Source organism: Heterocephalus glaber, unplaced genomic scaffold (assembly GCF_053883595.1).
Source record: "Heterocephalus glaber isolate CG9 unplaced genomic scaffold, H.glaber_assembly_v1.0 deba00001781, whole genome shotgun sequence".
NCBI classification, from domain to species: domain Eukaryota; kingdom Metazoa; phylum Chordata; class Mammalia; order Rodentia; family Bathyergidae; genus Heterocephalus; species Heterocephalus glaber.
Window position 1 is genome coordinate 8,174,825 of NW_028258467.1, and position 23,113 is coordinate 8,197,937.

Genomic DNA, 23,113 nt, shown 5'->3' on the forward strand with positions numbered 1-23,113 from the left:
TTTTTTAAAAAATTGTTTTGATTGGGAGCCAATATTTTTGAGAACCTCATGCTACCAGCGGTGATTAAAAAAAAGTCGAAGCAAATATTTCTTGCTAACAGCCACAGGAGCTCATGCACTTTTGGTTTTTATTTTTTAGTGGGGTTGTAGCGGGTTCAACGATGGCCTCCAAAACATACGTTCATGTTCTAACCTCTATGAACTGTGAATGAATATGACCTTATTTGGGGAAAAGGATCTTTGAAGATATAATTAACTTAAAGATTTCAGGTCAAGGTCATCCTGGATCTAGGATGGACTCTATGTCAGACAACTCATGCCCTTATAAGAAGAAACAAAGGCAGATTTGAGCCAGACACAGAGGGAAGAAGGCCACATGCAGATGAACACAGAGATGGAAGTCACGTGGCCTGAGTCAAGGGACACCTACCGACACCAGAAGCTGAAAGAGGCAATGAAATTTTCTCCCCTAGAGTCTCCAGGAGGAATATGGCCCTGCAACACCTTCATATTAGATTTCTGGCCCTCATAACTGTGAGAGAAGAAAGTTTTCCTGCTTAAGGCACCAAATAGTTTTGTCAGAAAATTAATACAGAGACTGCCTTGGTCAGCTTTGTTGCTGACAGAATACCTGGAATATTCAATTTATAAGAAGGAAAGGTTGAGTTTGGCTCATGGTTTCAGTCCATGGTCACTTGGCCTCGTTACTGTGGACTCATGGCACACAGTCCCTCATAAAGGAAGTGTGTGGGAGAGGGGACCCATCCACCTCATGGCTACCAGGAAGCAAAAGGGGAGAGATAAAAAATATCTGGGGTCCCCAAATCCCCTCTCAGGGCACACTCTCAATGACCTAACTTCCTCCCACTCCACTTCATCTCCTATAGGTTCCCTCACCTCCCAGAGCACCAGAGTTGAGGACTAATCCTTAACACAAGGCATTTGGGGGACAGTCCAGAGCCAAGCTATAGCAGAGACACTAAACACACATTTGTTGCAAACATTTCCCTGGATGTTCCCAGAAAAATGGAAAGAGCTCACACTGGATGTTAAGAGCAATTCATGCTCACTCTCTTCTATCCCAACCTGGAACGCATTAGCTCTGCAGCAGGTTCTTCCTGCACCTCCCACTGCATTTGGTCCTCACCACAGGCCTGTAGGGTCTGTACCACGATTGTCCTTTCACATATGAGTACACTGAGTCTCACAGAGGTAATGTGAGCCCCTAAAATGAGCAAGGTGCAGCCAGGCTCACACACAGGACCAATGATTCAGCAATCTCTCTTTGCAGCATCACACCATGCACACAGGCGTGCTTATTTTGAGACTGTTTTCCTATTTACTCTAGATCCCCAAAACTCCTCTCCTCCCTTTCTATCCACAAGAGTCTGAACCAGTTTGGGGTTATTTTTCATTTTATGCATTTTTGCTAAAAGTAATTTTAGCACAAGTATTCCTACATAACGATTTATGGGCATTTGTATAAATACATAAACCACAAAATGATTAATTGAGCGTCGTATGTTTTTATCAAAGGAAACAATGCAAAGATTTCTCCAAAGTCCTGTTTGACTAGAGATGATTAATTTTAATTTTCACATGAGCAGCATAATGCTATTAATCATTTAATATGTTTAATCATAATCTCTATAATTCCTAATTAGGTTTATTAAACTAAAACATTTAGCAGTTGTGCACAAATCCAAATCTAAGTCTCCTCCTCAGGATGAGGAGGAGCTCATTTTAACATTGCATCCAAACAGCAATGAGATAAATGGACAGGAAGCTTGGGTCTTAGCTCTTGCTGATGCCAGTTTAGAGTCTTGTGGTAAAGATCTAAAACTCCTTACTCCTCTGGAAAGTGATTCAAGGTTGTCGTGACTCAAGGTCATCTCTCTGTCTTGGATATGGAACAAAACCTTATATCAGTCAGTCCCTGCTCTGTTTGAGTCTAAGTTTTAATGTTGTTCTTTATCACTTGAAGGCAGAAAAGCTGATCATTCATTCATTCGTTGTTAGTTTGTGCAGTCATCATTCAATCAGGACATCTGCTCGCCACTAAGCAGACATTTGTCACTGGTGTCACAAGCTGGTCACTCCTGCTATGGTCATTAAGTGGCTCCTGACAGCTTCTAGGATGTTCAGGCTCTTGCTTTGTGTTTCTGGTCCTTGTGACACAGTCTCCCACCTTCTTGTGTGGTCTTCTTTCCTGGGTATCCTTCCTGCATACCGCTTCTGGCTAGTGATATCCAAGTCCACATATATTGCCCCAAATACAGAACAGTATTTCACATCTCTGTATCTTGGCACATGCTTTGCTTCACTTTGTACAGTGTCACCTCCTCCACCTCTTCTTAGACACCTCTCACTTTAGTAATCACCACCAGAACTGCATACCTTTGAGCCTCCAGTTCTGCTCTGTGTTCCTGACCTAAGGTCCCTTAGCTCTTTGTGAACCATCTGTGTTATAATTGTCTTTTGCTACCTCTTGCCTGTCTACTCACCTGGGAAATGCTGACTTATAGGCCTAGCACATAACAGTTGCTCAGTAAAGGTGTGTTGGATAAGCAAATGAGAACTTCTCTTTGTATCTCCCAAGAAAGCTTTGCTCTCTTGTAGCATTTGCTTAAATTGTCATCATTCTGAAAAATCAATTACTTGCCATTTATTGAATACATACCATATGGCAAGAGCTCTGCCGAGTTGTTGCACCAAATTATTTCATTCAGTCTTCACAAAGCTTTGTAAGGTGTGCACTCTTGTTATTTATCATTTTCTAGTTAAGTGTCACCATCTTTCTCCCTGCTCACCCTACAGTATAGGCAGAATGACTACACGGCAATTGTCATCAGGACATTATACTTGGAAGTCGAAGTCATCTTATGGGTTTGGATACCAAGTCAGCTTGCAAGAATGTTGTGCCAGCCACCAGGAGGTCTTGATGTCAGAATTCAACTCAGTGTGTGTTAGGAAACAAAACGCAAGTGAAAACTTCCAGTAAATACTGGTGTCGATGAGAAAGTTGCTAATTATGCCCATGTTATTCTAATGTTTCTTTTGCATTTCACTCTGTAAGACTGCCTCCTTCTCTAAGTCGCTATTATTTTACACCTGGCTGCATACATTGATATTTTTGTGCCAGTTATATGCTTCTAAATTGCTTATAAACAGGTGAGAGCGATTCCTTGCTCATGAATTTGAGAGACTGGCATACACACTCCACCTTACTTTCTGAAAAGCAAGAATGGGATCTATTGCCACCTACAGGCAGCATTTACTAATTGCAGAGAAAGTACCTAAAATTGCAGTATGTTCAAAATGGCAATACTGTTAGGATCTCAAATGTTACTTACTATGACGTTTTTCATAGATCCTGGCCTTATGTGGGTATCAGAGTAATACCATCGTATCTAGGATCATTTTTAATGGGAGATGCCAGAGAGAAGCAATGAATTATGCTAATAGCATTATGTCATTTACAGCAATATATCTCAGAACATTCTGCAGAGTTGGAAACATTCTAAATTTGCATAGTCCAATATGAAAGCGCTATCTACATGTAGTGATTGAGCACTTTAAGTGCAGCTCATGCAAATGAAAAAAAAATACACCTTATTTAATTTTAATGCACTTAAATTTAAATCTGCACATGTGGTCAGTAGTTTTTACAGTTAAGAATCTAAGTTAAAACTAAAAGAAAAAAATATAAGTCAATCAGCTGATTCCTTCGACTTCAGAATGCCAAAGTGCCCTTTCAGATTTTTGACATTTATCAATATTTTATCTGTAATAGCCTCAGTAATTATGTAGGCATATCCTAAGACTGAACAGCATTGATTAAAGAATAACATTCTCTTACCTTTAGCGATTATTACTCCCTTCTTGATTATGATTTCACCTTCTGCCTCACTTCCAGCACCCACTACCCTCCCCTGGCTTTATCTTTCTCTGTAAGGCTTATCTCCTTTTTCCAACACTATATTTATTTATTAGTGGATTTTATGATACCTTTCCCCTTCTACAATTATGCTCTATGAGGAAAGGCATTTTTGTCTGCTTTGATCATTCTTAAATTCAAGGTCCATGATCAGAGCACGGTGGATACTGAAAAAAACATTTGCTGAATGAATGAATGAATGAATGAATGAGTAAGTGGGTTGTTCCCTCTCTTACTCCTTTGTTCTGGCATTTTCCTACTATTTGTAGACGCAAAAGCACATTGGGACTGTACAATTGAGTCTACTCAGAGCCTCTCGCTTTTCTCTTGTTCCTTTAGCAGACAGATGACGCAGCACCAACGGATGGCCAGCCCCAGACACAACCTTCTGAAAACACGGAAAACAAGTCTCAGCCCAAGAGGCTCCATGTCTCCAACATCCCCTTCCGGTTCCGGGATCCCGACCTCCGACAAATGTTTGGTGTAAGTACTGCCTTTGTCCTCTGGAGTCCTCAGAGTTTCCGTCCAGCTGTAAGTTGATGGTATTCTTGGGACTAAAGTGAAATATTTATATAGTAGGAAGGTATTGGAGAGTCTAGTCCATGGGTATGTTGTCGTAGAATCTCTTTATAATGGTAGTATAAATTTCTTTGCAAATGCTCAGTTTCTGCTTCACCAAATTGTCATCTTTTAATAAGTAAATTTGAATGTCAAGTGAAAAATAAACTGTTATATTACCCACTGTTGACACAAGCCCATTGATGACTCCAAACCCAGTAGCCTGAGACTTGAAGTCATAGCTGAAATAAACATTGGGAGTCATCTTGGTTCTGCTCACTACTTCAATTGCTAGCTCATCTAGAGCAGTGACTCATGACATATTCCTGTGTTCCCTCTCTTTCCCAGGCACTGTGCATTGAGATTTCAGATGCAGCTGTAGGGAACAACTAGTTCTCCTAAAGCTTAGTTTTTAAAAAAGCAACAAAAACAACAAAACACTACCAATTTTGAAGTCTGTTTTGATTATTGCAGTATGTATTCTCCTGGAATCAGTGACAAGGATTCAAAAGTATTTACTTGAGGGCGAGGGATTTAGCTCAGTGGTTTCGCCGCCTGCTGCGCAAGCGCAAGGACCTGAGTTCGATCCCCGGTACAAAAAAAAAAAAAAAAAGTATTTACTTGATATTAAATGCAGCAGAGGACTTGATATCAAAGGCAAAAGAGACCCAGGCACCCTGCTAAAACACTGAGCAAACCATAAACTACCATTACCCCAGAGAAAATAAATGAAAGCGTTGCTTCCTCGTAGGCCATTATGACCCTGATGCTTCTCCTGAAAGATATCTGCACTATTCACCTTGAAAATGGATGAGCTTGCAATTTCTTTGGTTTTAGCTCCACTAAAACACAAAGCTATGGCAGAGTTTGGATTTCATTTGTTTTTGCAAATGTAGTCAGTTCATTTCGCCCTAACATCCGAGCAGTGAGCCTAAGTGTGTGTACAGGCAATGGAAGGAGGTGCAATCTTAACCTTTGACTTAGAGCAAAGGTGAGCTTGTTGGTGACTCTTTTACGAGCTTATGGATGGATACAAATATTACAAGAGGAATAAGAAGATGTCCATGTTGTAGGCCTTGTTCTGGGGAAGGTCGGAAGTATTCTCTCAATGAAAAGGAAGCTCAGGTTTCATACTCAAGAGCTGTGTTGTTTAGGGGTTAGCTTGTACCTTTTCTTTCTTTAACACACATGATGCTTATCAAGTATGCATCTGACACAAAAGCAGAGCAAGCATCCTAATATTTAAGATACTCAGGCTTGAATCCTGACATTTCAGAGGAAAAGGTCAGCTTTTGCACTTTTATCTCTCTCATTTGGTAATAACCTTGATTTAAGCCCTCTAACTCTTGCAGAACAGAGATACCCTCGGGCACTTTGAGGTCAAAGATGACTCTGAAAAGTGCAGAGCATTCAAAGTTAAAGTCAAGGTTAAGTGTGTGCAAAGCAGTGAGACCAGGTTTGAATGACAGCCAGCCAGAGGAATTATATTCTCTTTGTCATGTCGGGCTTGGAAGATGTCTTGCTCTCTAATCCATCTTCACTCATGGAGTGTCAATGTGGTGTTGGATTTGAACTTGGTCCACTTAAAGGCCATCCTGGCATTCTTTCACTGTTTAAAGCGTCTGTGGCAGCACACACACTTCCCACCCACAGTTAAGGCTGCATTTCCCTTCCTGGTCTTCTTGGTTATCTTGAAATTTACCTAAGGCTATAATGACAAAACAGAGAGGTATTTAAAATACTCACAGGCTATCTAAACTTCTCTGCTCTTACAGAGGTAGGACAGATGGCAGGAAGAAAGAGCTTTCCAGACTGTCATACTATCTGTTATCGAACCTTGATAAAAAACCTTTCAACCTCCCCCCCTTTTTTTAAGTCAAGATTTTCTAGCCACTAACAAGATACCAATTTGACAAGCTGATATGTACATTAGTATCTATCAATTAAGAAAATGCAGTATACGTTCATTAACACTAAAATAGTTCTACTCATTACAAAGAGCATCTGTGTCCAATCTGAGAAGTATATGAGGTTTTGTGTGGGTTTCATCTATAAAAATTATCGGGCACATATGGATTCATAAATCCTTTGCAATAATTCCGAGGCCTCCTTTGTTTACAACCACCATTCTAAAGAACTGGAATTTTAGCACTAAAAATCTGTTCTTCTTGGCCAAACATTGGTGGTCACAAAACCATTCTTGTTATGTGATGCATTTAGCAGCATGAATCAGATTGAAGGACATCTGTACATTCTTTTTGGTTCCCCAAGCTAGGGTGTAGGGAATTAAAATAGTTTCCTCTTTTTAGGCTACAGTTACTGTAAAAAAACCACATTTTAATCCCAATTAGGTATTTCTCAAATCCTCTGAACATGAGACATCTCCACTTTTGATGCTGTCTTCTGTCTTCATCCCCTTACTTTGGCGGATGTTAAACAATGAGGACAATTACAGAGAAAAAAAGTTTTGTATGCTTTTTCTCCTTCTTTTGTCTCCTTTGTTAAATATAGGCACAAAGATTTCTAAGTTAAAAACAAAACAAGACACAAAGCAACCTCTTTTTTCAAACTGCCTAAAATTTGGCAGTGTTCAGAGCAAATTCTGAAGCTACTAATACTTCCACCCTGATGCTTGAATTGCTACCTACCTCAGGGCTGCTGCAGGTGTCTCACATTTTACTTTTAATTTGTGGCTTCAGCATCTATTCTCTGAGATTGGACTCCAATTCTCTTTCTTCCATCATTCATTGCATATTATTTACTTCTTTCTCTTTTGAAAACACTTGTTTCATTGTTTTGTGATACATCTTCTGGCTCATGTTAGGATTGTTTCTTTTAAAATAGAATATTTCTTGGTCAAGAAGTTATGCAGCTTCAATATACAAGAAGCCAGAGCTTTTTAAAAACACCAATGGGTGTGAATGAATGGATCTCTTGTATTATTAAGACCATTGATTCAGACGTTTCACTGGAAATGAGGGTCCCAGCCCTGACTTTGTCTCCCTTAAGATCTGTCTTCATGCTTCAGATCCTCCATGAGTCTGCCTTTTCTTTATATTTGATTTGAGTCCACAAAAGAAATGTGTAGATTTCCACCAAATTTATTACAACCTGTTACTCTTTAATAGATACTTAATGTAACCTAATATTTAAAATTTAAACATTTCTGGGTTTGAAGTGAGAGAAGTAGGTGATTCTACATCCAAACCTCTGATATCACACCTGGCATCAGAATTATTTCCAGCAATCTTTGCTTAGTGAGTCTAGGTCTATGATTTGCACAATACTCTCACAGATGTCACAGCTTTGCTTTTGTTATCAAAACACAAGTCCTTCTCCTAGGAAAATGATCTACTCATCTTCTGTATTGTTATGAAAGATATATCACATAACTCTTAGCGCATGCAAAAGACACTTTCATGATCACTTTTGGTGATAATAATAGAGATGGGCCCCCTTGCAGCTTGAGTATCAATGTCAGCTTCCCACCTACCATGGTGTTACGAGCAGTGAAGTCATTTTTGGGGACTTAACACAATCCATACTATTTCTGCATTGAATCTGACCTTGAGGACAACTGAAATAATGCCCTTTCTTAGCCTCTGTGCACACTCTTTGAACTGACATTTACTTTCATGTTTTATGCTGTATCCATTGAACACCCTTCCCAGTTTTTCAGAGAAATACTATTTGATCTGGAGAATGTCTAAAAAAGCTGGATACGTATTTGCCCAAGTGCATGCCTGTAAGCTTCTGGATTTTCTTCTTGATACAGCTATCGAGACACCTTGTGTGGATCTGAGATGCTGCTGCACATTGCTGTGGAGCAAACAAATGCTAGTTATGTCTGCGAAGGAGTTGTGTCTATTTAAATTGAAAATGTGCCAGCTGTGTTTACATCGTTAGTACCAAACTTCCCAATTAAACTGTTGATACTATAAATATAGTACACAACTGTCTTGGAAATGGGGCTTACATCAGCATTCTTCTTATGGCTTGTTTCACTGGCTTTGGGAACCATCAACCTAGAGGCGATTGCCAAAGAAGCAAACCTTTGAGACCATTTCAGGGCATATGGTGTCATTGTTTCATTTAGGGGATGACACATGCTAAGATTACTTTTTGATTGGTTCTATCTCAGCCAGATCTTATTTTAAAGGAAGTGTTTTTGTGTTGACTGCTTAGAGAATGTTCCATAGATGACATTTGCTTCATAGTTTTGGAAGAAGTCTTTTTCAGGCTTCTCTTTCCATAAATATATGTGCTTCTAGGCTCTTATGCCTGAAATAAATACAATGGCATCTGTGTGAACTGAATATTCTAAGAGGATTGTATCAAAATTGCTGTTTCCGAAGAGCTCACAAAGCTGGAGCATTCTTCACTATGAAGTGCAGTTATCTATCTATCTGTCTCTCTATCTGTCTATCTATCTATCTATCTATCTATCTATCTATCTATCTATCTATCTATCTATCTTGATACTGGAGACTGAACCCAGGGCCTTCATGCTGAGCTACATCCCCAGACTTTCTTTTTGAGACAGGGACATTCGAAGTTGTTAAGTTTCCCAGGCATGACTCAAACTTGTGCTCTTCCTGCCTTGACCTCCCAGAATACTGGGATTACAGCTGTGTGCCAGCACACCTGGCTTCAGTTCATCTTCAGTTCATCTCTGCCATATACATATGTTTTCTCTTTCCAAGGAAGGTAGATTTCCTGAAATATTGCAAATGATCCTGTGTATATTCCAAATTTTTTTCTTGAGTGTTAGTGGGACTCTCTTGATGTTTTCTGTCTGGGTGACTAATATTATGAGTGACACTCATTGGTCAGGCCGGCTGTTCCTGCTTCCTTGTATTCTCAGTCTTTGTCCTCTTTCTACACCACCCTTCCTCCACTTCATTGCCCTTCCATTTGCTGTATAGAAGTGTCCTTAATGTTTTCTACCTAGGGGATGGAAACAGAATACAGAGTCTCCTAGAGTAATGGAGGTTGCAATTAAAATCCAGAATGCACAAGCAATGAGATGATGGGAAAGCCCAAAATAAAAAAAAAAGAAGATTGAAATATTTCTTTATGTTGTTCTATTTCTTTGTTCTAGTCATTAAGTGGGCATTTGCCTTCATTCTGCATTTAGGCCGAATTCCTATCTCATTCTTTTCTAGGCCATATTGCCTGAGTTCACATCACTTCCTTCTACCTGTGTTATGTAGTGAAGACCGTGCCCAAGAAAGGCCCACACCACTTCAGGCAATCTAACAAAACTGAAAGGAGTCCAAAATCAGGGGAAAGGATTTTGGATCATCTGATGCTTCTAGTTTCTGAGTCCACATTCTATTTATCTAAGCCTGAATGAAGAATTGCTTAGTGTGCATTCTTCACTAGAAGCACCAGATTTAACAAATAATAGTCAAATCTGAAGTTTAGATATGCAACAAATATGAAGTATAAGTCTGTCCTAAGTATTGCATGGAACGTGCTTATCTGGAAAAGTCTTAAATTTCAATTTAATACAGTATTTGCATTTTATTTGGCTGTCCAATTTATTTGTAATTGACCTGCTTGTTTCTGGACTTTTGAGAGAGCCTGTTTATCTTAATGGTTTAAAACATATTTGTTTAGCAATGTGGAGAATCACTTGGGAGATTATGTTTCAGCCTGAGCCATGTGGATATCTTAAATATGATGGGTACTTGGACAGTGAACCTTGCTTTTATGTTTTGTACTTTGCTTGTCTCATCACATTGTCTAGCTACTTGTAGCTTTAAGGTGAACTAGGAGCCAAAACCTTCAACATCATATTTCAGTGGGGCATTTTACTGTCAAAATCCCACGTCAGCAAGGGTGTTTCTCCCAGTGCTAGTGGAACAGCCTACAAGGGTTATTATCTATACTGTTCATTTGTAATCTCTGCTGCTCAGTGCCTAAGAAAGCAATCATGCACACATACAAAAAGGAGGAGCATAGGATTAACTTCTTGACTGCAATTTTGTACCAGGCCTTAAGAGTATATCTCATCTGGTAGAGGATAATGTGTGTTGCTGTATTTTGTCTTGTTTCAAGTATATGATTTAACAATAGAATAATAAAAATACATATTCTTGATATTAAATGATGGAAAAAAAATCCAATTTGAAGAACGATGACCATAAAACTTAGTTTACTTCTCTTTTTGCTTATAAAGTATTTCTATTTCTTTACAGCAATTTGGTAAAATCTTAGATGTTGAAATTATTTTTAATGAGCGAGGCTCAAAGGTAAGCACCTTAATTCACTTTAGAATTATTTAGCTTATTATAATGAGTTTGTTTTGAATAAGGGGAAACAACTGCACTGTTTTAATCAACACACTGTGAAAATATGCACTGTGGGATTTTTTTTTTATAGAACACCTTCCATTTCCAGAATGGTGGGAAATACATTGGGTTCTATTTGAAATGTATGGGGGTAATTTACATACATATATATATATATATATATATATATATATATATATATGTGTGTGTGTGTCAAGTTTCCAGAGGAAAATTATCCATGCTTAAAAAAATAATGATGTTGCTACATTTTTGTTTTGCAGTGATAATTATGTTCTTTATATTAAAAAGTGAGTTGATAGTCTCATGAGCAGGTAAATATGTGATTATTCTGTATTAATAAAGTGCAGTTATTTTCCTGGGTTGTAGGGGAGAAAAATCTCATATACACCAACCTTTTGAATATAATTGTATTCATTTGTATGTTTACTGGTGCTCATTTTGCAATATGCTATTTATTGCCCTGTGGGTTCTTTTTTTTTTTTTTTTTGCTGGGAAACCAATTTTTAAATAGATTTTCTTAGAGCTCACAGTGTTAGTAAAAGTCCAAGGCTATAGGAAAAGACTTTAGCACCTTGGAAAGAAATAAGAAAGAAGGAAACTCCCAAAGTATGCTCTCTGTCAGGGGTTATATAAGCATGGCTTCAACCAGCTGCATCAAGACCACCCCAGAATGTATTAGAATGCATATTCTCAGATGCCAGTCCAGACCTGCCAAATCAGAAACCCTGATACTGAACCCAGCGATCAGCATCCTGGCAAACCATGCAGGCCTGTCTTTAAAATTACAAACATAGTGTATCTCTATTTTGGACAAATGTTAAGGATTCACCTAAATGTAGAATATCCTTTTGCCCACTAGTGGAATTTTTCCACACTACTGTTGCTATTAAAGTGGCCTCTTCCTACTGTACACAGGAGATTCAGAGGTCACATCAGGATCCCCCTTAAAGAAAATGATGCACCATGCCTGCCAGCAGACACTGAACAGAAAAGGGTAGGAATAGAGCCTGGAGCAACCGAAGAGCCAACCTCTGAATAGGTCCACTTTGCTTCCTTACTACCATTCTCCCATTGCTAGGAATTTTAAGTTCCTTTTTCTTTGCATCCTTAAACTGTGCATATTGAGAATTTGCTCATGAGATACAGAATGATACTGGTTTAGTTTCCTGTAACTTTCCTTGCATGGACATTTCAGGACAAATCAGGAGCGAGAGGGCTGCTAAGTAGAGTTGGTGTTAGCCAAGGTGGCACAGGTCATCATGCCCACTTTCTTGAGTATACAACTACCTCCTCCCCATGCAGCAAACATCTCAATCTGTTATTTCTCACACAATTTACACCCCCTCCCCTCCTCTAAGCAGATTCGATATCACCTGGATGGGACAATGTTGATCACATTGAGGCAAGAAGATCCTAGTAGTCTTTGCTATACAGACGAAATGATATTGTGATCTGGCAGATGAGTAGAAAAATCAATCCATTATTTTTTGTGGTTTTGCTCATTCAGGGACCTTGTTATTCTCTTATAACTTCAGATATTTTATACTCATGCTTGTATTGTGGCAGTAGGTTGACCTCTATGCTGAAGGTGGTAGGAAATAAGTTAACTTTCTTTCTGCTTTCTGTATGAAAATCATCACAGGAATTATTTCTGTATCTGCAAAGCCAAGTGCATTAAGAGACAAATGTGCCCATGCCTATTTCTTTCTGCTGAGGCCTAATGGGTGCTTTGCAGAATTGTAGAAAATGACCTGGAATGTTGGCAGACTTGGTTCTACCTCTGCTCTTGTATTACACCACTGTCTTAAAGGGCTTTTTTTTTTTTTTGCTTATTTTTAAAAATGTATATTTAATTTATATTTTGTTTTATAACTTTTGCCAGCTGGAGGAAGCTATTTAATTGCTTTCAAGAGTTGTTTAGGAACATTAGAAGAATATGGTTTGCTATTTTGAAAATACAATGGCAGTGCTATTTTTACGACTTCCTCCATCATTCCCATGATTAGCCTTTCTCTGGGGGCTTCGGGAAAAAGACCATTTAAGTTTGCTGCATCCAGAGTCTGACTTTGTTAGACTGCTTTTTTTCCTTTTTCTTTTGAATTAGGAAACATCCGAAATAGTCTCTCTCTCTCTCTCTCTCTCTCTCTCTCCCTTTTTTTTCTCCTCCTTTAAAATGGCTTGCTTTGCGGGTGTGGGCACAGATTGGTTAGGTGCCACCAGCATGTCACAGAGACAGTCTAGCTGGGAGCTGCTAAATGGGGCAGCGGGGGGGGGCAGCAGCTCACGTGGGGATATTTATCATACTTGACATTATCCTTTATGGGAAAGGGCCTTTGTTAGAGGAGCATTTCCATTTTAGTGACTGAAAAACCAGAACCACCGTTATGCCCTTGTTTTCCTCACTTGGTGCTAGAGAGACAGCCAGGAATCTGGTGGGACCTAAAAAGCCAGAAACCCTCCTCCAGCCATTTATTTTCTGAGGGGTGGTCCCTGAGGCAGATTACTCAGTGAAAGTGAGGACAGCTCTGTGCATATGTGTGCACATGCATATATACCTATGTGTACACAGGTAGTGTACACAGTACTCTAGGAATGCATAGCCTAAGTATTTTATGTATATACAAGTACAATGTATATAGGAAAATACATTTTATAAAGTTGTATCACACTTTAATAATTAGAATTCAATAACATTAAGAGGTCCTGTATAGAGCAATCTTATTTATTGCTCCTTTTAGGAGATTAAAATCATTTAATTATTTCCATAATGCTTTCTTTGGGGAATGCATCAGATTTAGGTACCCTCTGTTATGCCTAAGAAATACACAGTTTGTCCTTTGCTTTGGCATGTCTATGAAAATGGCATATATTTCCAGTGAATTGAATTTCTGTTCCTCAGCTTTCTTGAGTATCAGGAGAGACAGATCATTAAGACGAGCAACGCCAATAAAGTGTGCTGTGTTCTGTAGTGATGGAGAGGCTATTGGAACTCCATGAAGGCAGACTGATGTTGTTAGGGATGCAGTGGCTTCCAAAAAAAAGAGACTTTTCAGCTGAAAGTGAAATATCAGTGAGAATTTTTCATGGAAAGACGTCTTCTAGGAAAAGGGGGCAAAAGTCATTGGAAAAAGAAGACTTGAAAGTCTTAGTCCACAGGAGCACGAATCTTCAGACCCTCGTCCCCAGGCCCCTTGTCTCTGAATGAGAAACTAGAACTTGCTTTTTCATATAAAATGAAAAATGTGTACTTTCATCCATCCAGGACACTTCAGAACCTTATTTAAAGTATAAAATGGGACATTTACATGAATGCAAAAACAGGAATGTATTACCTAAAAACAACCTAAGATGAAAAGGGAAAGTTAACCAGGATACAGGAAGGTCAGAATTTATGATTCACACAAGGATTTTTAAGTAAGCAAGTCACGCTGAGCCAGCAGTTCAAGTTAAGGTCACTGTCGTCCAGTCTGTTGGCCATGATCCACATCAGTGGGCAACACAGAACAAGGGCTTTTTTCTCCTCCAGGAGGCATTGCACCTTCTCCCAGGTCCAAGCCTCTGATACAGGAGACCATAGGAAGCAATGCCTCTCAGGCAGAGGGCATCTGGGCCCACTCTTCATAGCTCTTCTTCTTGTGTTCTTCATTTCAAAGGAACCCCACATCAGCACCCTGTCAGCCTCCAAGCTCTTCACACAACCTCCAGAAGATGCTTGTTTTGTTCACAATTCCACAATGAAAATATTCATAATGCTTTTAAGAACTACAAGTTGCTATTTCCCTGAGATGTAATTCTGACCATGAGGCAGGTACAAAGAAATCCCCTCAGCATCTGCTGTCAAAGCTGCCTGGTCCCGGAGCTCAGCAGAACTGGTACCTGGTAAGGGAGAGGGCCAGGTGAGCACCTCTCTGGTAATGGGTCAGATCCTACATGAGAACTCTGATAATTTTTTGATCTAAGGAGGCCTTATCACTTCTGGCCTAGATGGGAGACAGAATCCAAATCTGGGAAAGCTCAAGTAGTCATCTCAGCAGCTTGTCGGGAGGAGACAAGACTGGAGTTTTCTTTTTTAAACACTTTCCTTAAGATTCCAAATATGGTTCTGACTACCTTCTTCTCTCCTTAATGCACATATTGCTGATTTCAGGTCAGCAGATATGCCTTCCATTCAGACCATAGTGTTGAATGGTTAGCCCACCTCTTCATGTTCTTCCCAGTGCTGAGGTAATAGTGGCTGCCAGTCCTCACAGACAGAAATGACACTACCTGTCCCTCCAACTGTAAGACTGGGGTGTGGAGTTCCTTTTCTTGCCTAGTAATAGACTATAAACCCTGAATCCTGGTTTCCCACGCTGCTTTGCAAATGTTATTATTGATGCTAGAGGGGTAGGCTTACAGAGAAGGATGAGAATATGCCAAGAAGCCTTGGGCATACCATCTTGGCTACACCATTAACATCTAAGCTCCAAATGACTCAGTCATAAACTCACCTTGCCCCATAGATGACTCTATCAAAGCCTCCAATATAAAATTCTGCTTATCGCAGAGAACTGAAATCTCCTTTTTGATGGTGTGCAAATTGAGAAGAGGTCATGGAAACCCAGTTCTTGGGTCACACAAATGGCTTTTTTAGGCAAACAATTTCTAAGCTCTACTCTGGGATTCTGAGCTGGTCGATATGGAGCAGGGCCCAGGAAAGTACTTCAGCGTTTAATTTACTTCCCTCTTCCTTCTGACTGGTGACTAAGTTTGAGAACCACAGAACAAGATATAATAGTTGGTAAATAGAGAAAACCACTGAAATTCTGTCCTTTCTCCTCTGAGGAGCTATTCTTTGCAAAACTCTGCAGTTAGCAAACTTGTTAGAATATTCCATCTGGGTAGTGTGGGGAAGACTAAAGCACAACCTATCTTTTGTACATATTGTCTTATATTTGTCAAATATTTCATGCTTATTCTAATCACAGACCCCAAGTTTTAGAAAGTTGATACAAGGTAATTCAGTCCCCCAAAATACAGAAACTTTATTTTTCTCTATATATAAAATCCTGAGGAATAATCATTTACCCTTACCTGAACACATTCACAGTTCATGTCCTCAGTCCTAATCCAGTCAGTCCATCTTGAGCAACACTGCCCTGGCACCCTGAAATCTGAAATCTAGAGGACACTGTGGAAACTTACTGTAGGGTTGAGAGCTAACACCAGTCAGTTATGGCCACTATGTATTTGTAATTGCTGCACATTCTATTAGTAAAACTGAATATCATTCTGCTTCAACTAAGCAGGTAAAGCAAACACTGACATATCTTTGCATAAGGTTTACTCAATGCAAATAGGAGTTTCAACATATTGCATTATTTTACCCACTTTATCCTGTAAAATCTAGCATGAGCTGGGCAAATTTACACTGGAATTGTTCAAAAGGTTGGTGTATATATTTCTGAACAAGATGTACAAACATTTTTAGGGGTTTAAAAAGTAATGTGTCATGTTTTCTGTGCTCCTCTTAGGAACAGTATCAGTGAAGACAAAAGGTGGATTTTGACAATATGAAGTTTAGTGGGGTTGGTTTTTGAGGCTGAAATATTAAGAGCACATGTACCTGTGGTGAAGTAAAGGGTGTATTTGTTACCTATCACTGTAAGAGGAAGCGCTCAGAGTGTTATTATAACTGACATTCTATTCATGAAGCTTCTTAATTTTGCTACCTGTTGATATCATAAATAAATGCAGCATAGTGTCTTTAAACTTTCCAATTTGTATTCACATTTCCCTTTTGGACAAATAAAGAAGTATACAAACTTGTCAAAATCAAAAGCATGTATGTTATTGGGAGGTGGGGAAAGTATTAATAAAAAAATTACTTGAATTGTTTGCATTATTAATCAGTGGAAGTTTATTTCTATTCATTTCATGTGATTTTGTTTGTTTGTTAGAACAGAGAGTTTAAAATTTATTATAAAAAACGGTCTTTCCTTTTTTTAGGCTTTTAACTTTTATTTTTGAGAAGTAAAGGCTATAGAATTGACAAATTTGAATAACCCTAAAATTGCATGAAGAAGAGATGTTCTTAAAACCACACAGCATGACTCTGTAGACAATGTTAGAGGATTTTGGCATTCATTGTTGAATTCCGTGCACATGTTTTATTTCATTTAATTTTTAATTTGCATGTCAAGAAAGTGGTTCCCTTTTTTTCCTCGTTATTTCATTTTATTCTCTGTGAAGACATTGTACATTTATTTTGGTCTCATTTTCTTTTTGTTAGATTTATTTTCTTCTGTAGTGACGTTTAGAAAGGTATTTTTGGTATCATTCTTTGAATTCTTCAGGGGTTACAGCTAAAGGGTGACAGAAAAAAAATCTTGTTCACATTTGTCGCTTAATTATTGCACATCTTAGTACTCTTATAATTTCTCTAATTTGCATGTTACAGAACTGAAACCAGGACAAGAAATAGAAATTAAAGCGAGAGAACGTTACAAAGTGGTCGTTGACTGAAATAATAATCTGCATGTTGTTTTCCCTTCTCCCTCCTGCATGCAGGGATTTGGTTTCGTAACTTTCGAAAATAGTGCCGATGCGGACAGGGCGAGGGAGAAATTACACGGCACCGTGGTAGAGGGCCGTAAAATCGAGGTGCATGTTCAAAATATTTTCCTTTTCATCTTTTTTATAAATGTCTGCTTCACGCTCATCCGTTGTTCCAGATGCATCATTGGCGTCTTGTATGTGACCCTCCTCCCTTCTCATTGTTTATATATATATTTATATATAAAAAGGAAAATAGGCCTTACTTTTTTAAATTTTACTTTATTTTGTTAATCTTTTTAACTGCTGAAAGGTGGATGGCAAAAGTGAGACAAAAAAAGAGGTTAATCTGAAAGGGTTTTGTTTTTTGCTTTTGTTTTATTTTCCATGTTTTAAAAAAAATGGGTGCAGTAGGTTCCAAAGAGAAGACAGTATTACAAACCAAACAAAATACAGGACAGTTTCTTTTTCTTTTCCTTTCCACTTCAGGGTTGAAGAGGGATCCACAGTGGTTTGCAAATTAAACCAAATTGCAAAAGCAGTAGCATTTGAAAAATTTGTTTAACAACAGCAACAAAAAAAAATGAGAGGCCTTTATCAATAAACCTTTCATTTTTTTGTTTAAAAGAAGCCAGTTTGAAATTTTGCATTCTTTTGATTCTACAGGGAATTATAACCAAAGAGGATTTCCTGTTCATTGAAAATGTAAATACTAAAATTCTGACAGTCCGAGTCTGCTATTTGTACCACTGGGATCTCCCTCAACATAGCCAGAGGGTCATATTTGTTAAAACTTGAAAAAAAAAAAAAAAAAAAACCAGTTAAAAATGCTTTAGTCTTTGGAGTAAGATGTTGCATATTTTGCCTTTCATTTTCCCCCTTCGACGGTAACGCTTAGGCCCCTCACCAAACTCTCAGTAACCATGGTAACTGTATACAAACCCATGCTGGCGATGGTGGTGAATGGTAAGTGGTGAAGTCCATCTGCCGTTTCACGTATTTAGTGCTGATATATCTATATACATATATATATACCACGTGAAGTTTTTGACTTGTTGTATTAAGTTTTCTTGATGCTCTATTTTTTTGGATATTGGTACGCCTGTAATTGAGTGTACGTTCTAAGCTAGCCTGGGAGGCTCTGACTGGATTGAGTTATGACCGGTGCACATCTTACTCAGATTGTTAACTCCATACTGTGTCACACAATGCACCCTCTCTTTGATCCTTTCCTTAGCTGTGACTTAAAGCTTGAATGATTTGTTAATTCTTGCGATGTAAAGGCTCCGTTCCAAGTGTTGAATGCTAGATGTTGCTTCCCGATGGTTCTCCCCTCCCAGTGTTGCACACGGCTAAAACTTGTCTGTCCCTTTTTTTGACATTTATGTTCCCTGTACCTTGTCTCTTCCCTCTCTACTCCACTGCATGTCCCTTCATATGAACTTTATTTTATGTTTTAAAAACGATTTATCGTTTCTGTGTTACCATGGAGTACACGCATGCTTTTAAATCTTCAATTATGCAGTATCTTTTAATTTGCTTTTACTGTCTCTTTATTAAACTTTTAAATGAGATGACATTGCTTTATTGAAATGATTTGTAAGTTAAAATGGTTATGAAGTAAATGTAATTATAAAATGTATGATTTTGTTATGCACCTACTGCCTTTTATAAATTAAAATGCATTTTAGTTTTTGTTTTGTTTTTGTTTTTAATAAGTAATCACAGTCATAATGCATGCGACTAATTGAATTGCGGGCTGGGCTTGGAATATGAGCTCATTTGAATTTTCTATGTACATAGGTAAATAATGCCACGGCACGTGTAATGACAAATAAAAAGACCGTCAACCCCTATACAAATGGTAAGTAGAGATTGGCCTTTTCTAAGGAATCCCTTCTGCCTTTGTGTCTATTAAGTTATTTAACCAGGAAATCTGTTTGAGCAAACTGTGTCTCCCTCAGCATGGCCCTGCGTCTTTGCTCCTGACCTGCTACAGGGAGCCACCTAAATCAATATGATTATTTTCACAACAAAGGCATGTTTAGTTTCAGGTTAAGTGTTCATGCCCTTGTTCTTGTTTCTCTAGAATAACTCCCACTAGGGACTGAGATCCAGTAATTATTTAGGAATTATTTGGGTAATTTAATTCTAGTAAATTGAGGGGGAGAGTGGAGGTTTTATCTGTTTGCTCTTTACCACTATCTCCTCATTGATCCCTACTCATTCTTGTAAGTGTAGCCATGTAATTTCATTTAGACTTTGTATCTTCTCCAAAGCTACTAAGCTTTTGAAGGCACTTGTAGGGTGCCCAGAATGGAGTCCCACAGGGAGGGCAGAATGTGTGTGTGTTTGAATTACTTCCTGGGACCATTTGGAACCATGAAAGGGTGCTATTATGTATTACAAAACCCCTCCAAACAATGCATTTCTGCTCTTACCAAGAACACTTCTCAAAACTCCTGCTAAAAAGAATTCACATGTGTATGAAGGATGCTAACTATGTTCAAACATTTTAATTCTTTAATCCTCAAAATAAATATCTCTTAAGATATCTGGGAGGAAATATGTGTGATGTTAATCACATACTAATATTGTACCAACACTTAAAAAGAAATCAAGATAGTAAGTTACAGAAAATGCTCTTAATAGAATATTATACCTATTAAAATGACTAAGATAAAGTCAATGAAGGGTCTCATAATGAATAAACTAATTTAAATGATTAAAAAGTGTGTATTCCGTGATTTTGAAGTGATAGTAGTAGTTCCAGCAAAATGTTAATGTATTAAATTGCAAGACTAGATGATATCATGTCTTTGATTTCTAAGTTTTCAAAAATAATGTAATCTTATTGCAATCAAACAATAAACATGGAATTCCTATTTTTAAAGTTTTAATTATATGTGAGACCTAAAAACACAGGCTTATTTTAAAAGAAAAAGTTTTAAATAAGGAAATATTACAAGCATAACTAAAATATATTTTGACTACCACTCCTTCTTACCTGGTTTTTTACCATCCACCATAGAGGAAGCCACTATCATATACTGTTGTCTATAGTTCTATTTTGTATTTTTATGTATATACTTATAGTAGCTGTTCATGTAAAATACTCATAGTCTTGTGTACACATTCTTATATAAATAGTATGGTGTACATTACTTTTAATTGGCTTTTATAAATAAAAATGAAATCCCCACAATGTTAGAACATACAGATTAAACCAATTCTTTTTAGTGATTTCACAATATTCCATAAATATATAATATATATTATATATATATATTTGTTCAGAACTTCAGTGCTGATTAATATTTAAATGTTTGCTTGTTTGTATTTGTGTTTGGTTTTGTGTTATAAACAACAGTATTACGATATGGTAGTTTTGTTTTTCCTTTTCCTCTGCTGCTAGCTACCAATTTGGCAAAGTCAGTTTATTTTTATTTTTAAAGAGTTAGAGTTTTTGGGCCTAGGATTTAGCTCAGTGGCTTTGCCTCCTGCTGCGCAAAGACCCACGTTTGATCCCTGGTACCAGAAAAAAAAAAAAAAAAAGAAGAGAGTTTTTGTCATCAACATAACAGCTCTAACTTGAAAGGTCAAAATTGTTTATTCTGCTGACCATTTTTCCTAGTTCTATCTAGTACCCAAGACACCCCCTTAACTATTGTAGATGATTTCTGCAACAAATTTTGAATGCCAACACTGAAATGAAGCAAACTGTTGATTAATGTGTCCTGAGGCCTTTCTACTTGAGTAAAAACAATAGTTGTGCAACTTGCCAGAGGTAATATGTAATGACATCAATCTATGGTGTGTGTTCTTGAATTGTGAAGTAGTATTTTGCGTATGTGCATGTGTGTGTGCATGCATGTGTGTGTGTGTGTGTGTGTGTGTGCAAAACCTCAGGGTTTTAGATGCTGGTGCAAAGGAGCTCACGTGTGGTGAGTGAGAAAATGAAACAAAGCAAAATATTACTCCATAAGTCATATACATATATATATGTATTTTTAAAGAAAGCATTATTGATCAATGTCATATTCTGACACTGAAACCAAGCCTATCGGATTTTTGGACACAATTCAAAGCCCATTTGTAAGTATCCAGCATTTTTGGAACACTGTGCATGCATTAGATGAAGCATTTTAAAGGCACTGGACCAAAATCCCAGCCTGCAAAGAGAACATCATTCTCCCTGTTTTAAAGGTGCAAAAGCAGGCTAGATGAGAGGAAATAATTAGTTAAGCTTTTTATTTTTATTATGAAGTGATAAAATCTTGTGGTCAGGCCTCTGTGTGTAGCAGGCATTACTTTGCTCCTGTCATTTTATAGAAGTGCATCTAAATGGCAGCCAGCTACAGTAACCAACAATTTATTAAATGTACAACCTCAAGTTCCTGCCAGATGTTGGCATAAATACCCCACGTACATACATTCTTAGTTTCTAGGAACAAGCCTTGTGGGTCTCTCATCCATGGGCCTGAAAAGCATGCTCGTAGGATTATTCCTGTCACACATTCTGAGTCTGGCATGCAAGGAGTAGATGGACAGTCACAGTTGAACTGATATACAGAACAAATGGAAATCTCAATTATACAGAGTCAGTGGCTTCTATAGTGGAGATTATAGAGAGCTTTGATATTTAATGACAAGTATTTCTCAAAGCTCTTCCAATTTTTAACTCAGAAGTATTACCATTATAAGTAACATTTCCCATAAATTGCAATACAATAGAACTGGGAAAATAAGGGGGCTTTTCAAATTCCTAACAAGAGGATGTGGTTATGATAAGAAAGGGTTAGTCAGGACCAGTAGAGTCACATTGAAAATGAGAAAATAAATTCATGATCACAAACCATCAAAATTATGCTTTAACAAAAGTATAAATTACTAGTCATCAAATTTTGAAGTCATCTTCATACGGTGAAATAGAACTGTTTCTGCCAATATCAGAATTGTGAATTCCTTCAATTATGTATCCAGCCAAAGTGCTAACAGCTGCAGAGTTTCCAGTGAAGAATGAGACTGGGCCCTAAAAGCAATGAGATACGTGTGTGTAGGATACTGTGCTATAGAAGATCATGAAGGATACAGAGTACATTCTCAGGATTTTTAAATGTGGAGACAAGAGAAGATTGTAGAAATGAAATACATGCTTTCAGGAATTCCACTTGCCAGAAAGTCTCACAAAGCAAGACTCGTACTTCTGTTTTGTTATTTCTCCCAAGAATATCTCCCTATAAAGAGGAGTGGAGGATACCATGTTCATTGGATATCAAGTGCTGGATCTGTAAAACAACTGGGGGATTACATTAGAAGTGATTTCTTAAGAGTTGAGGAAGTGTGGGTTCATTAGACATGGCTCTTTCATTTGCTCAGAGATTTTAGGAATGGTGAACACAGGACAAAAATATCCGAGACTTTAAAGAGAAGTGGACTTTGTCCCCACTACAGCTTTACCAGTCACTGGGTGTTGACCTATAGGAAAGTTGTTTAAACTCTCCTCGCCCAAGCTTTCATAAGTAGGAACTGAGCATATAATGGAACCTATATCACAGGCATTTGTGATTAATATGGGAGACAAAGGAGTCAACACCATGCAAGGTATGCAGACTGCCCTATATTTTTTTACTACAAATCCTAGTACAATATTATCTAAATACACAATGATGTCAACATTAAGTAGTATTCTTGTTCACTTTTTGCTGTGGATAGCAAGTCGAGTTCTCAGTTTAAGGATCAGAAATTCAGATCTAAGAAGGGCTGT

The 23,113-nt window shown here is 37.9% G+C and overlaps 1 protein-coding gene across 50 annotated transcripts in view; it reads left to right on the forward strand.

The window, feature by feature from the left end:
* Nucleotides 1–23,113, forward strand: part of Rbfox1 (RNA binding fox-1 homolog 1) — a 1,452,839-nt gene that overhangs the window by 1,327,511 nt on the left and 102,215 nt on the right. For 42 of the 50 annotated variants that reach the window (XM_087202739.1, XM_087202724.1, XM_013065590.3 and 39 more), the window contains 4 exons: nt 4,277–4,420; nt 10,699–10,752; nt 17,362–17,454; nt 19,150–19,210. In XM_087202739.1, coding sequence (XP_087058865.1) covers nt 4,277–4,420; nt 10,699–10,752; nt 17,362–17,454; nt 19,150–19,210 — 352 coding nt within the window. The remainder of the gene's footprint in view (nt 1–4,276; nt 4,421–10,698; nt 10,753–17,361; nt 17,455–19,149; nt 19,211–23,113) is intronic. The other 8 variants (XM_087202715.1, XM_087202716.1, XM_087202713.1 and 5 more) reach the window with 1 other exon arrangement.